This window comes from Ptychodera flava, chromosome 4 (assembly GCF_041260155.1).
Source record: "Ptychodera flava strain L36383 chromosome 4, AS_Pfla_20210202, whole genome shotgun sequence".
NCBI lineage: Eukaryota > Metazoa > Hemichordata > Enteropneusta > Ptychoderidae > Ptychodera > Ptychodera flava.
Window position 1 is genome coordinate 47,383,792 of NC_091931.1, and position 17,167 is coordinate 47,400,958.

Sequence of the window (17,167 nt, forward strand, 5' to 3'; positions counted from 1 at the left end):
TCTGATTGATCAGACTGTATCATACAGGGAAACCAAGTGCAGACACGTTCTCGTGCGCACCGAAACAACTACCGCAGAGTGTTCAGAACTGAGCTTGGGGCCGTCATCTATATAAGGTCTCATGCCACACCACAGCAAAGTAGGTCGATGCCTCATCGGTATACTCTCGAGCTCGGCTCGAAAAGCCACTGCTGAAACTTGGCACGTCCCGTCTGCTGCTGTAGCTTGCAGACGAAGTTTCCACACCGAAAACACGAGGTTTCCTAGCGACAGTTCTATGGCTCCACCGTCGCCGAAGAGCATGAAGAAAGCGGTGATATTCGATATAGGAGGCGTCATTATAACACCACCACAGTCGGAAATGAAAAAATATGAAGAATCGCTCGGTTTACCCAAGTGAGTTTTCGATATAAGTTGTGTCTACCGCAGCAACTTTTATTAACTTTAGAACATTTTGTTCAAGAATTCTATTTTCTGTTGACCGAAATAGGTTTTATCATAGAGGTAAAATAACATATCCCTCAGAATTTGCATCGTGTGCATATAAATGACTTTATATAATGAAAGGAAATACAAACATGTTCAAACATCGTTCACAAATACGTACATATTGTATTGTCACTGTACACAAAGAAAGTTTCAGATCATACAATGGACAACTGTTTTAAATTTTAAAGCACGGACTGCTATTGTGAAGCTCTGTATCCGGTTACATGAACTTGATCGAACCAGAACCGGTCTTTAAAGAATATTCTTACATTTGAAACTTTTGAAGAGTATGAAGGTTTTGCTCACAAATTGTGATGCATATTCAGTACACAAGTTTCAACATTAATTTGATGGATGATGATCATTAATACCTAATTAGGGACGATTCAGAATTTACTTCCAGGGGGGGTGGAGGATTTTCAGGGGGGGCCACCCATTTTTCCCAAGAAAATTTAGGGGGGGCCAGACAAAAATACCACAATCTTTTAGGGGGGGCCAAGGAAAAAAAACATCAATTCAATATTTGCCCAGAATTTCTGATCTCTACAAAAGAGAACCATAGACGCTACCTGGGTGACAGATAAACTCAACATGTTTAGTTAAACTTCTTTAGCTGCCAAATTCGGTAATATTCACAGTGGTTTGTTTTATGCATCTATAGCAGTATCTTGTTCTCCTCCCTGAAGCGTTATGAAATGTCCAGTATTTAGCATGTCAATACAAACCATACAGTGAACATGCAGGGTTGTTTTGTTGAAAAGAGATCTCAGATCAAGTCCAGACTAGAATTCATTTATCAACAATAACGATGGTCATTTATGTTCACACTGGTATGTTGCTAAATACAGCATTGGGTGTTCTATGTAGTGATAGAATAACGAACAAATGCTGATACACAGAGATGAACATTGAACAAATGCTAAAAATTACAGCAAATGTCTTTTAAGGTTGGGTTTACCTTGTAGCTTGTAAAGCAGTTGAAAGTTGCATGATAAAGAAGTGTTAATTTATGCAAATGTATGCAAATCACCCGATTTCTTGGCTTCTTTTGCCTCCCAATTTCAAAATTTCCAAAGAATTTAACTCCACTCCGGCTGGGTCAAATTTTCTGAAATTTCACATTATGTTTTTTTAAATGCTATATAACACAACAACTATCAATCGGTTTTGTTTGGCAATGAAGCTCTTACATTTTTAATAAGAGGCATTTTGAATAAGAGGCATTTTAATTTTGCTGATCATGATTTTAATCAATTATTAGAGTGTCAGTCTTTAAACCCCTACAATTTTAAAATGAGGATGGATAATGCCAAATAAAATAGTTGTTTTTTCTACATGAATACTCTCCTTTCAAGTGAAATATTACATTTCAGAAAATACTGTCTAGATTTTGACTTACCGTACTCGTCCGAGTATAAGCCCCCGGTTCGGCAACACTAAACAGCTGTAAAACTAGGGAGGGGCTTATACTCGAGCAACCCCATGTTCATGATGTTATCTGGCATGGGCGCTTAATTTATGCTAATTTTATGCACGATTTTTTTTCAACACCACTCGATCTTTCTATCGCTTTCAAAATCGACTTACACATCCAAAGAAATTGATTGTACAATCTCTGAATAAGAAGTGACATTTTGGTGAAATTTTTCAGCGTCGAAAAAAACCCAAACTTGAAACAAAGACGTCATGTATGCTGCTGATCAACAGTAATGTGAACAGGCATGCATTGCCCACACGGAAAGGCAACTCAATATTCCAATATCAAACTGTCTACATCTTGTGAAAACAACAACATAGCAGTGAAAATTGTAATAGTCACCAGGAAAAGTCTTCACAAATGAAAGGATAATTGCTTCAAACAAAAGAAACTGCATGTTTCAAGCATGAAAACAACGTGGCCGTGAATGAAATAAACAATGGCGGACGTGAGTGAGACTATTCTATTTAGGCGACGGGGGTGAGTAGGGTCAAAGAATCAAGATAGTACTGGAAAAACGTGTCATTTTCCTTACGATATTGTCAAGGGAACTCCAGTTTCCCATTGTTTTAACATCTTTTAATGGTTTCTTTATTATCTAAAATTAATTTTACCAAGTTAAATGACCAAATATACTCTCCTAACCTTTCTGTATTTGAGTTACACTAGGGTAGGGGCTTATACACGGATGTAATGCATTTTCTAAAATCCTCTAAAATCAGTAGGGGGGCTTATACACGAGCAGGGCTTATACTCGGACGAGTACGGTAAATAAATTTTTATCATTAATACAAAATTGAGGTTTTTTACCCCAAATATACACCCACTTCATCCTTTGAGTAAACTACTGCTACTGCTACTCTTCTTTTCTGCTCCTTTTTTCTATGTTTCATTCTCATCAATTTTACCCTTTCTAAATTTTTTAAATGTTCTACATAACTTTTTACAGTGCTTACATCTACTATAAACTTTTTGAAAATAAATTTATGGCCGTCTCATCTTCAAGGTGCTTTTCAGCGAATAGTTTTTTAATGTTGAAAATAAAAATATTATGTATTACTGTCAAAAATATATGGTGAAAAATTTACAAAAGGATTGATTTTCCAATAATCCTGTATGTGCATCCAGAAGATCATGTGGCACTGCGCCAATGCTATGGTGTCGGATTGTTGAAATATTGTGTACACAAGAAATTTGCTTAGTCCAAGAAGTGATCTCAGTGTGTATGAGGCTAGGAGAAATGTGGATAGGCTTACACATTGTGTATTGATGCTAATACTTATGTGTCCCATTCATTCTGATATGTATAATCAAAGATTTCACAGTGGCGGCTGGCAGAAAAGGCAAAAAATCAAATTAACATTTATTGTTTCGTGTCATCTGAAAGCATGCGCATCATGACTATTTTAAAATTAAAGTTTGTTAAAAAAATTGAAATATGCATGCTCTGTCAATTTTGAAAAATACTGCTGACAAAATGTGAATTTTGACTTGCACAGGGTTGTCTGCATTTTAATATGAACATTGGATTGTGAATGGAATGAGCAGAATAAAATGTGAATTCATGTTTTGGATAAGGTGTTTTGTCCAAGAAATGTTCTAAAATATTCCTCAGCATTTTTGCTTTCAGTGGCAGTTACTTGGTTTTATGATAACCAAATTAGAAAAAAAAGAAAATTAAAAACAAGTTGGCTTTCACCAATTTTAATTCCTAATGTTTAAAACTTTCACCGCGAGTCTGCAAATATTCAGCATCATCAAATGAAAATGTATGCTGAACGTGTGCATGTACATGTACATCTCACTTTCCAGAAATATCTGGATATCTGCAAATGATGTACCATTAACTTCAAGATATATATCACTTGCCAATTATCTGCTCCCTGATTTTCTGTTCACCATTTCTAACTGACATCTTTGCTTGTCTTTTTGTGCATCATATGTATCAGTGAGACATAACGAAAAAAGTATTCATATTTAGTAATTAACTTTTCTTTAGAAATTTACAACCAGATATGTTTATTGCTACCCTTTCCAAAAGTGTGCCACTTGCAGTCCCTGCAAATCATTCTTTTTATAGTCACATAACCCTGAAATGATTTGTTATATCATCGATTAATGTCCACTAGGCCCTACAGTTCCTGCAACTTGTTAGACTAGATATGTCTATAATGTACCGTATAAGCATGCATGTATATATTAGGGGGGGGGGGCCATGGAAAAAAAAAACAGGAAAGATGAGGGGGGGCCATAGATTTTTTCTATAATGTACTAGGGGGGGCCATTGAAAAAAATCACCGAGAAAATAGAAAATCCTCCACCCTCCCCCTGGAAGTAAATTCTGAATCGTCCCTTATCATATATAGTCTACGCTTTATACTTTGAAATGAATGTTGCTTGAAATTGCCAATGCTCTCCTGGCGGCAGATTCTCAAAGAAAGCTAGAACGACACAAACATTAAACCACTTTCTTCCGTGGTTGTCTCACCATGCAGATGCTGCTTTATACAGTTTCTTTAATCCCTTACATGTAAATATCGGGTAAGTTTCACAGTGACTTTCAATATATTCACCACACTTTGTTTGATATTTATTGATGAACATCATAGATAACAAATGACATGATACTATGTAATCTCCCATCAGACGCTTTCTTGAAGATGTCATGGTCAAGGGAATGCCAGACAACTCCTTTTGTAAAATGGAACGTGGAGAGTTTACTGTACAAGAGGTATAAACCAAGATTTTCCCTGAGAATTGATTTTGGTCCCTGGTTTCACTGTTATAGGTTTTAAAATTCAACCATTTTTTGTATGCGGCAGATAAGTTGGCACAGAGACTTTTTAGTTTTTCACCTGTTGAATTCAAGAAATCTTTCAAATCAGGCTTCCTCCAAATCAGGCTTACACATACAGCTGTCATACATTGTCAAATAACATTGGTCAAATCAACTGTGAATTAGCCTGTCATTACTGGTATCCCTACTTAGATCCCATTATTGCCAGGTGAAACTCATGTGAAAAAGTAATTAAAGTAATTTTTCAACATTCCAGCCACATTTACTCAGGGAAAATTGAAGCTCATCTGAACCATAGTCATAAAATCTTCACCAGGTTTTGATCTGCTTGTCTCCGCTTAGCTATATAGGGTATACCTTTCTCAATATGTGTATATAAATAAATAATAAATAAATAAATAAAAATAAAACTACTGCCCAGGATAGGACTTTGAATTACCATATGGCTGAGCCATTGTACTTCATGGCTCAAGAATTTAATAAATTTGTTTGAAGACAGAATGCTGTCTGTCATAATTTGTTTGGCTTCTCCCTGAATATGTTAGAGCTGAAGGGTCATGCAAAGAAATCTTGTTTTAGCTTTCCATATGAGCAGTTTCACAGACATTAATCCCAAAGTTTGTTGAGTAGTATTTCAGTAAATGATTTGTGCAAATAAACATGTATGCCACTTATCTTACACAATAACGTCACAATATACTGAGGAAAAATTTGTTGCTTATTTTGAAATTGATGTGATTTCACAATCACTTTGAAACCAATAGATATATTACTTAAGCATTTTTGCATCTCAAATAGTTTCATTGCCTCTATTTAGTGATTGGATGTCTTTACATAGACAGAGACCTAGCTTAACTTATTAAAGTATAGGCTTCATGTAAATTGCAGCAGGCAAGTATCAAATACTTTCATTTTAAAAAGAAAGACTAGAAAACAGTTCTCTCTGAGTATTACAGATACTCTTGAGTTACTTTTACCAACAGTAAGGTGACCAATTCGTCTGATGAAATTCATTATAAAATAAACATGCAACAGTATTATTTTCCTTTCATACCAGTTCTACAAGGAGTACAAACAAGAAGTAGATGCAGCTATAAAGGAAGCCAATCTGAAAACTTCTAAGGAGTTTGACCCAAATGAAATGTTTGAATACATGACTGGAAGCAAACTGGTAACAAGTATGCTGCAAGCTCTGGTAGCTCTTAGAAAAAATGGTAAGGCATTACATCATCTGAAGTTGACACACGTAGTGACTTTGCCAAGTTTATTAAATTGTCTCTTTTACATTGTTTTTCTTATATTTGTGAAAATGTTTTTTGTTCTCCTCCAAAGTCATTTAGAAATGCCGGTTGTTAAACATTTAACATAGCCTACATGTGTATTATGTCCAATATTATCATTAACAAATGAATATTAATTCTCGACAAGTATTCAATTTCATTTTGCAACTGTAATTCTACTTTATATGACAAACAAGCTCAACATCTGATGGTTTGTAATATGCAAGCGTGGTTTTTACGCCAAATTTCCATACACAGGTTGAGTTTTTGGCACGGAACAGTGAGGGACATTGCACAAAATCTTGTAATGAAACGTACGTACTGTCAGGGAATAGAACAGATCAGTTATCAAATTCTGTCAAGATGATTAATACTGACAGCTGTTTACTAAGTATCTGACATTCATCTTACGGATGACATGAATTTGCCCATTTTTCACTGAGAACTGGAAAATAACAATAAAATATTGATCAGTATTTTACGACTATTCCACTATCATATTTATATTTCAGGTTTTAAAACGTGTATTTTGACAAATAACTACATCAATGATGTCTCCAGTAAGAAGTTAGATGCCCAGCTCTTCCTGATATTTAGACATTTTGCTGATCACATTGTGGAATCCTGTAGAGTAGGCATTCGAAAACCAGCTACTGACATTTACAAGATAGCTTGCGATACCATGGGTGTGGCGCCCTCAGAGGTGAGTCAGAGTAATCACGAACATAACATTTTATGCTTGCACGAAAGTTTCTCAAGTAATAAGGGAATGTTTTTTTGACAACAGAAATACAAGCAAATGCTGGTGTGACAATGAAGTGGTGATACAACGTGTACGAAAATGTGTTTGGATTATAAAATAAAGAAAAAATGTAAACATCTCTGCATGATAAAAAATGAAAAAAGCTAAAATTTATTGCCTGAAGTGTGATGGAAAGATGCAGTGTCTGTGTTATCAGACCCAGACAACTACTTCCTCATGATTCTGTGTATTTTATTGTGTCCTACATTCTATGCAGACTGTATTTCTAGATGATCTTGGTCCAAACCTCAAGTCAGCCCGTGAGATGGGAATACACACTATCAAAGTATCAGATCCAACTACTGCACTCCAAGAACTACAGGAAGTCACACAGGTCAATGTGAGTATAAACTAAATGTTTGTTTATGAGAAAATTATTATTATTATTATTATTATTATTATTATTAGCTTTATTTCAGGACAAAAAAACATCATCCCATATCAGTTAAAAACAAGAAAAAAAAACACGGACAAAAAAGATTATAAAAGACCGGACAGAGATTACACACATCACAAAACAGATAATGCTCAATGGAAAAAAGACTATAAAATATAAAGTAGATCTCTGTACACTTTAAAAGCAGGCGAGTAAAAATACGCATCTGAGTTAAGTACTGCTAAAATAAGACCATTGCAACTTAATTATTTCCAAGCGTTCAAAAAAGTTATACATGAACTTTCGCCTGAGCTCCCCAAAGGATGGAATACTGTTAAGAACGAACATGTGACTTGCACTACAATCTCGTGAGTAACCCATAAGAATACGGAAGGAGTTGTTGTACGCAACTCTAAGATTGTTCAAACACTTTTTAGTGAAACAACTCCATAACTGGGAACAGTACATATTCACACAGTAAGTTCTGAACAAAGTTGCTTTGACATCAATAGAGCACTGTGAAAATTTCCGCAGCAGAGTGTTTGCTTGACCATAAAAACTCTTTGTCTGACGTCTGATAGCACTATCGTCACATAAGGAATCAGAGAAAATGAAGCCCAAATATAAATGTTCGTGAACGATACTTAGAGATCTCTCACCCAAACGAACAGGGGGTAGAAGATCGACTCTAATTGAACACTTACGCGGCATAAAATAAATACATTTTGATTTTTTATGATGGTACACAATGTCATGGTCAACACCATAACTCTCGCAAATTGACACGAGTGAACGCAGACCTGCAATTGACGGACAAAGAAGTGCCAAATCGTCAGCATACATAAGGTGGTTGATTATTTTACCACCAATACTACAACCTTTAAAGCACGACTTTAAACGGACACTTAAATCGTCCATATACAAGTTAAAAAGATATGGGGATAAAATACCACCTTGACAAACACCATTGTAAACAGAAAAATGTGAGGAGCAAGCCCCACCCCATTGAACTAAAAAGCGTTGCGTACGGTACCAAACCAGTAATATGCGAACAACATACTTGGGGAGACCCCGATCGAAATTTCCGAAAAAGTGTCCAATGATTGACTCGATCAAACGCTTTTGTTGCATCTAAAAAGCAAACATAGACGGGGCTGTTATACTATAATGGTAATAATTAATCAATTCTTTAAGCAGATAAATACAGAAGTCAGTTGAATGACCATGTTTGAAACCGAATTGAAAGTCTTCTGTCGTAAGATATGCCTTAAATCATTCAAGTATGACGGATTCAAGAATTTTCGATGATACAGTAGCTAGAGCGATAGGTCGATAATTATCTTTGCTAGTCAGATCGCCGGTGATACGGTGATGATCAAATGGTTTATAATCATTTTCTGCTTTTCAAAAAGGCAGTAACTTTATCAATATTTTCAAAGTAATCTTGCTTAATATAGTAAATAAATTTTATTACATCTTAGATATACAAGACTGAAATACTGACTAAATACATAATTTCTCATTTGTTAAATATGTGTGCAATGGAGTCTTCAGAGTTACAAATGAGTGAGAAATTATGAAATATTAATATCTTGGTCGGGGACCAGTCATCAAATACATCGCAGCATATTTAACTTTCTTTGCAAATGTTGACTAGGCCTCTAATAGAAGAATCCTAAAATAAGCGTACTTGTAGACCAAGTCTGTGTCAACTCGTGTTTCTTTATGTTGCAGGTGTTTGAAGAGCAACCACCACCAGCAGCTAAACCAGACAGAGTGTGTCATTCTTATGTGAACACAAGGGTGAGTTACCATATTGTAAAAATTGATTGTAAATAGATTCAGTATATTATAAGTAAGATCAGTTCTAGCTTTCTGTCCCATCTATGCTTTTGTTTGATGGTTAAGACTTATCAAAAGAACTGACCTTTCCCTTGATCAGCATTTCACAGTATGTTGATTCTGATGATCAATGTATTGATAGGGGAAACAAAGTGTGCAGACATTCTGATCAGCATGTTTACTCACAGAGAATCTGAACTAGGGAAATAACTGAAGGGAACTGAAGAACGTACCTGGTGTTGACAGATAATGTACCACAGATAAAAAGACAGATTCTGATAGACCAAAGAAATATATAGATACTGAAAGAATTATAAAAGTTAGTCAGACTGAACTGAATATAGACGCTTAAACAAACAGGAGTAGCATGGCTGTGGATAATTTAAAGCTTCATACAGTGAGACAAAAGAAGTCATTCCGTGTAAAGCTATTATGTGAAGCTTAATTTTGATGCCGCTGAGTATCCAATATTGTAAACTTCTAAACAATCATTTGGCATTGTGTTTTTCCACAATTTCAGGATGGTCTGCATATACACTTTGTCGAAATGGGTGAAGGACCAGCTGTTGTCTGTTGCCATGGTTTCCCAGAGTCTTGGTACTCATGGAGATATCAGGTCAGTGACCCCAGCAAAGACTGATACAAAAATATAAGGTTTTCATCGTACAAAATAATTTACAAATTGTTATTTAGCATCAAGCGCAAGCTGTATGAATCATTATTTAGAATCAAGTACAAGTTGTATCAATTTGCTATGCATAAATCACAGGTTTCAATGTTACCAATGGCATTTTGTCCTTGACCAATTCATCAGCTTTCATAAATATTTTAAATTTTCAAATCCACTACAAGAAACAACACAGTGATGCACAGCCATACGTGATAAGCATGTGTGAAAGGCAGACAAAAAACTGTTATGTCGCAACATGCTCCTAGTCAATGGAACAGATTCCAACCGCTTTGAATGCCTAAACTGGTAAAGCACTGATAAATTTGATAACAAGCTTGTGTATCATAGTCCAAATAAAAGATAGGTTTCTATGTACTGTCTTTGTTGTCTTTACGATGGTGAGAAATGATCTCAAACTACCTACAACTGATAAGTACTCTTTATCCTTTTCTGTTTTTTTTCAAATTTCAGATTCCAGCATTAGCCCTTGCAGGTTACAGAGTGATAGTACCAGATATGAGAGGATATGGAGACTCATCAAGTCCACCAGGTACAAAATGATTCTATATACTATATGCAACTATTGATTTGAAACTGATTCGACTAGACTGATATGAACACCTATTTAGACCATGTGTTATGTGATTTCTCATGTAATGCAAACTTTGCATGTATGTGTTCTGACAAAAAAATTACCGTCATTTATTCATATGGTAAATCTACCCTATCTCAAATATTTTAATTGAAAAACTTCTAATCACAAGATAGCCAAACTTGATTTAATATATGGGGTTAGGTTTATTCCTTTATACTTTAGATTCATGTGAAAACAAAACCTTTACCGGTCTGCAGACTATATAACTTATGAAAAAACCTCAATCTCTGCTTAATTTAAACATATATTTGTCACTTTTGCCTTTTATAGGGAAAAGTTTTGTTTGTCTTATTTCATCAAGAATCTTTTAATGAACACAGTGCATTACATTATATTTCAGGTGTTCTGTTTTCTGACCTAGGAGAAACTGCTGTTTATGAATTGTTTGCCAAATTTTGTCTTACAGAAATTGAACAGTACTCACAAGAGAAGATATGTGCAGTAAGTGTCAAAGGCAAAGGTCGGGGGTTAACGTAAAAGGTCAAATATGTCAGTCCATAGGCAGATGAGATAACATAATGTACTTGTACTGACAAAATATCAAGGGTAGAGTATTGCGGGAGTGTGTATCGTGTTTTTATTGTAATCACTATATGGGAGGAAATATAAAAATTAAGTCCTGTTTTGAATTCAAAAAATCTGGGATACATATCATTGTATGCTAGCAAAGACCAATGGAAAACATCAACGTTTTCCAGTGTAACTGTTAAGATGGTGAGCATTCTCCTGTACCAGACATGAATTTCAACAGTTATTTACTCTTTTCATTTCTTCAGGACCTCATTGATTTGCTGGATACCCTGGTAGGTGGAAAATAGCTTTCTTTGAGATTACGGATGCAGAGAGGATTAAAAATTTAAACGGATTTAAATGCAGAGAGAACGTTACTTGAGCAATGTGAGAGAAATGGGAATGTACAGAGAGACCCTAGTATTCAGAGACAAGAGCATGAAAAGGGTTATTTAGATAAAAAGAAAAAAAAAATCTGTATGGTTACAACAATGTTAAAGAAATGGTTCAGTGTCTCATACTTGAGAAGAGAATGCCTGAACAGGGTTTGGAAATGACTGAGTGACAATGTGAGGAGAATTGTTGTCCCAGCAACTGACAGGCTCGTAAAATCCATCCAAGACTAGAATGATGATATAGGTATTGTGTTTGAATGGCTTTACCTCTTTGCAGAAGATGAATGTAACAATGCACGGTAACTGACTGGTGATTTCTGTTGTAGGGTATCACTGATGCAACTTTCATTGGTCATGATTGGAGTGGTGTTACGGTCTGGAACATGGGAATCTTCTATCCTGACAGAACTACGTGAGTACCACCATTCCTGAATTTCTCTGTGTTTTTCTCACCATTAGATTCCTTACAATGGCAAGTTCATACAATTTCACTGCATGTAATACTTTGAGTGTGTCGTAATTTTTCCTGCAAAAATTTCAATGCAACATTTTACCAATTTTTATGAATTTTTCTGTATTTTTTTTATAATTTAGGAGCAAATGGACATAACATTTCATTGGCTTCAGTTTTTTATCAAAATTTTGGCAAAAATCTAAAAAACAATTGACTGGGGTAATTCTGTCAAGGCAACAATGATTACTTTGGCACTCAAAGGGTTAATGACTCCATTAATTTTTTCTATATAATGGATCACTGGTATTTTATACTGTATAAGGTAACTGAAACATACCAGTTATTTTCCGTAAGTTTCAATGAGAGTTTCTTACACTGGCAACAATTGTTTCCTAACTCTGCAAGATTTACCAAGTAATGACCATATGATTGCCATATGTATTAGGATATATCTCGTTTTGGATGATTCTAATACCAGTGCATTGTATAACACTAAAATTGTCTACAAAAAGTAAAAATGAACAATGATCAAAATGGTTTTCCAACATAACATTCCTTGTTCAGAAATCAGTCTTTCCCAGTGATGGTTTCATCATTGTTTCTTTCTCCTTGATTTGCAGAGCAATCGCAGGTTTGAGCACTCCGTTTTATCCTGTCAAACCGGATAAAAATCCAATGGAAAGGCTGATGGAAAATCCTGGGGTTCATGATTATCAGATTTATTTTCAAGAACCTGTAAGTACAAATGCTTTACAGCTGACAATGAATCCAGCTAATTATTTTAGTAACCTTGTAATCTCTCTCTTCTATCATTCTTTTTCACTGCACAACAAGTAATGGTTAATATTCTATTTTTGTAAAACCATAGATGACTGTGATAATTGCATTGTGATAAATATTATAGAAATAACAGGCGACGCGCTGACCATTAACATTTATTTATTGGCAAGGTTGAGAGGAAAGCCAAAAATTAACGGGCAAGGCTTGCTGAGCCCATTAATTTTGGCGTTCCTCAAGCCCACGCCCATAAATAAACGTTAATGGTCAGGGCTGAGTCTGTTATTTCCATCATATTATCAACAAACCCAAGAAAACTGTCAAAATTTGCAAAAAAATTCCCAAGTGAACAACAACTGGGCCCTAGAACTGAGCAATACGCGACGCACTAGCTGTCACGCGGCTGTAAAAATATGGCAAATCTGGAGATGTTTTCAGAGAAAAAGTATCTCAACTTGGCCCACAAGTGCTCCATTTTATTTTGTGATTGATTATAATTTACATTTCAGCTGTAAAGTTGCGATACTTTGAGTTGTTAATCTTATTATTCATATTCATATTCATGGGCATGTAAACAAACCATTACTGTGTATTTGTGGTCAGTCAAGTGGTTCAGCTTGACCGATCAAAATGCGACGAGCAGGGCATGGTAATATAATATACAATTCTTCAAGACCAAATGGAATCACAGGATAACAACCAAACGTTTTGTTCACAACAGACGGGTCCTGTGATTATGTCACTAATCTGCTTTCAAAGTGAGATACTTGGCTTAAAACCTCAATTTATATTAGCCTATTCCTTGCTAATTTGTAGGGTGTAGCTGAAGCTGAGATGGAGAAGAACCTTGACAGAACCATGAAGGTCATGTTGTCAGGGTTTACTGACTGGGTAAGCAACTTTATGAAATTCAGACTGACTCATATCTGCACTCTTTTGAAATAAAAACAGACTTTGTGCATCATTGTGCTTTTCTTTACTAGTGCCACAGTCACATATAGCGATGTTTATTTTAATGTTCTGAATGATTTTGATTCAAACTGCTTTTCCAAAATGACTGAAAGATTAGTAAACATGAGAAAAATATGAGAAAATCTGTTAAATGTATTAAGTGTAACATTTTGCTAGGAATATAGAACAAAGATTTTGAAGGAAAACTTGCAAGTCATTGATTTCTTCAGTGAAGAAAAACAATTCCGTATGATAATGTTAAAAAAATTCAGTTCCCTTTTTCGCTAGATAGAATATATGTATTTATTAAGGAATGTACAAAGAAGACTATAGAAATTTTGTTTCAGCATTGATGTTCTTGGAACCAAATGGGCAGCAGTGTTAGTGATAGTACAGTATTGAAGTTCCTGCGTAAAATGCAATGGTAATTACAAGTATTGAGTCTATTTTGTAGCGCCCTCTACTGTCATATAGACAGTTCACTTAGATACCACTTTGTCTTCTATTCAGAAAAATTCTGAAGAGGACAAAGATGCTCCATCAACTGCTAATGTCAGAGCTAGAGGTAGGTGTCAATTTCTGTCTGAACTGTCATGTCAAGTTCAAAGTTGCTGAATATATGCATTGAAGTAGAGTATTATGATTAGCAATATATCAAATCTGATAACTTTGAAAAACCAGGCTTTCCTAGCACTCCTTTAGGAAATCCAATATAATTGGATTCCACTGAAATTTAACCTGTTTACCCAAATTTCCTGTAAACAGATCCATACTCACCATTGATATAATGGTTTTGGGCCAAACCATGGTTATGAAAAGGTTAATAAATAAATCAAACTGACAAAAATTGTTCACATGTATTTTATCATCTATGGAATGGGCAGCTTGAGTTTTAAAACACAACTATGGGAGTTTTCTGATAATGGGCCGCAGGCAACAATTCAGAAAGTGGGTAAATTGTAACATGTACCAGTAAACCTGAACCTAAATAAATGCCATGGGAAGAAATTTGAAAAACTTGCCAAAGCCCCTCAGCTACATAAAAGTAGCGTGTTTTTGCAGCAATAAAGGGTACATGTTACTAACACTGTTCCCTTGCATGTGTCCTTTTTTTTTAATCTTTATGATTTCTTACAAGCAGATAACACAATGACACATTCAGCTTGACACAAAAGGTGCATAGTTTTTCAGGAGGCAGGTAGAGTTATAAAATATCAAGTGGATGGGAGAAAACTTCAATATTTACTGTGGGCGACTGTTTGAATGGGCCCATTATCAGAAAACTCTGGTACTGGTACTTGCTGTGGCAGAAGTAAAGTTTTTGTTCATGTTACTCAACAATGAAAAAAAATTGAGCAAAGTTTGTGTGAAGTTTGTTTGTACGCTGTAAAATATTCAATGGATTTCATAGAAGTTCAACTTGCCCTCTTTTATACTTGATCAGACTTGGGTATTTTCATATTACTTTATACCTGTTTTACAGGTGGTATGTTGGTTGGACATCCAGAAAACCCTCCATGTCCTCATAATATGACACAGGCTGACGTTGATTATTTTGTACAGCAGTATAAAAAGTCTGGATTTAGGTGAGATATCATGGGCATCTTTTTTCTAAAAAGTGTAACTGAAATTCTTAAATGATGAATTATTCCAAAAGAATGGGTTGAACAAGGCAAACATAATCTAACCATTGCATTGTAGGCGCTGATGTAGAAGCATGCTGTAATAGACGTATACCATTTAGGACATAAATTTGTGTCCTAAACCCCAGCGTCGCTCACGTAGTTCTTATGTCCCTGTGTCCCATCTGCGTTCATTCATTGGCTGGCTTTATGTCCTCAAGTCTCATTAATATTTACTGTTCCGAATGCAACTCATTCATTGGCCGCCATATGTTCTTGTCCCTGCCTCACTTTCGAGTGTTCCTTGTCTCGTTCTGCCATGTGCTCATTACTGTAATAAACAAATGTATCTGCGCACTTAGCAAAGCAGTCCCAGACTACCGGTGTTTCATTCATCACTTTCGAACAATGACTGACAGTAACCTTTATGAAGCCGCCAATTATGATGGATTCAAACACAACGTATCGCCATGACAATCTTAGGTCAAATATAGTACCTCTTTACAATTGCTAAATGGTCATATACTCACCCCCGTCTTTGTTTGTCTCTGTGGTTACTGCAGCTCCTCTACCAAAAGCATAGTCAACATTCGCCAGAAATTATAAAGAATTCCTCCGTTGAAGGTATCGTGTTCTTTTTCAAAGTCTCACGTTTATTCGGGAAATGCGCGTCATCTGGCAGGGTTATTTCTGATTGCTTGGAATTTCGTCAAAGTAACTTCAAACAGGTGCACAACAGGCGCATGAATTGCCCTCCACAGCTAATGTCTTGTAAACTTTGTTTCGCATCGAACGGATCACAGGCAGATTTACCTTGCTCATTTCAATGATATATTTACACCATCATTAGATCTGTGGACGATTGCAAAAATGATCATCAACAGACGTGGTGAATGTCCGAACAAACTATTTTTTAAAGAGCTAGTCTAATTAAAGATGCTGACTACGTTATACATGTACATGGATCATCTGGAATCAATGATGCAGTCCTTTATTATCAATTCGGAATTAAAGGGACATGAGCTGTAACTTTTGACTATTTTACAGTATTTTAGTTCAGTCTGTAAATCTACTATAGTTTCTCATCCTAATACCTGTGCTATGCTAATTTAAAGTGTCCATTACTCTCAGACTGCTTGTCAACACACCCAGTACATGTGTAATGACTATTGTTACTGTTGATAAATGAATTCTAGTCCGGACTTGAATACAGTATTCAACAATAACGCCTGATTATGTCCATTTACGCTACATTGAAACGGTTTGCATTTGGTATTTATTTCATCATAGCCCAGAGATTAAGACCAGAAACTGTAGTCAAAACGGAGAACAATACTGAAAAAAGCTAAATGGGACAGCTAATGGAGCTTTAATACACAATCTGATGGCAAGCATTTTGTTGTACAAATGAACCTGTAGCTGAAGAGTGTAACTCCAAAGTTGTATAATTTTCATTTGGTAAGAAGCAGCATATTTTTACTGACAGAAATATTTACATCTAATAAGACCAATATTTCCACGTGTCGCATGTCCACGTGTCAGGGAAATGCATACAACTTTGATGCCGGAGCTTCCTGACAATGAGATTAAGTGCAGCGCAGGTGCAATGACAAATTTGTCTTCACAAACGTAGCGACTACGTTCTTAGCTGTCTGGTAATGATTGGCTGGGGTCGCAGATGCGTTACAGTAATGAGCACATGGCAGAACGAGACAAGGAACACTCGAAAGTGAGGCAGGGACAAGAACATATGACGGCCAATGAATGAGTTGCATTCGGAACAGTAAATATTAATGAGACTTGAGGACATAAAGGCAGCCAATGAATGAACGCAAATGGGACATAGGGACATAAGACCTACCAATCAACGTGAGCGACGCTGGGGTTCAGGACACAAATTTATGTCCTAAATGGTATACGTCTATTAAAGCAATAAAGCACACCCAGCGACGGTATACCACGAGATTTTGACCACTTCACGACATATATGCCTGAGCCATAGCGAGTGCATATATGAAGTGAACTGGTCAAAATTGAGTTGTATACCGTCGCTGGGTGTGCTTTATTGAT

General features: G+C 35.8%; 1 protein-coding gene across 1 annotated transcript in view; it reads left to right on the forward strand.

Annotated features, from left to right (window-relative positions):
• The window catches only part of LOC139132007 (bifunctional epoxide hydrolase 2-like), a 20,955-nt gene continuing 3,788 nt past the window's right edge, over positions 1–17,167 (forward strand). Inside the window, exons 1-15 of the mRNA XM_070698360.1 lie at positions 1–396; positions 4,613–4,697; positions 5,821–5,977; positions 6,556–6,746; positions 7,063–7,185; positions 8,956–9,024; positions 9,584–9,679; positions 10,205–10,283; positions 10,795–10,829; positions 11,165–11,191; positions 11,620–11,705; positions 12,368–12,482; positions 13,341–13,415; positions 13,986–14,040; positions 14,959–15,061. Of these exons, the coding sequence (XP_070554461.1) occupies positions 122–396; positions 4,613–4,697; positions 5,821–5,977; positions 6,556–6,746; positions 7,063–7,185; positions 8,956–9,024; positions 9,584–9,679; positions 10,205–10,283; positions 10,795–10,829; positions 11,165–11,191; positions 11,620–11,705; positions 12,368–12,482; positions 13,341–13,415; positions 13,986–14,040; positions 14,959–15,061 (1,571 nt within the window). The 5' untranslated portion in view covers positions 1–121. The remainder of the gene's footprint in view (positions 397–4,612; positions 4,698–5,820; positions 5,978–6,555; positions 6,747–7,062; positions 7,186–8,955; positions 9,025–9,583; positions 9,680–10,204; positions 10,284–10,794; positions 10,830–11,164; positions 11,192–11,619; positions 11,706–12,367; positions 12,483–13,340; positions 13,416–13,985; positions 14,041–14,958; positions 15,062–17,167) is intronic.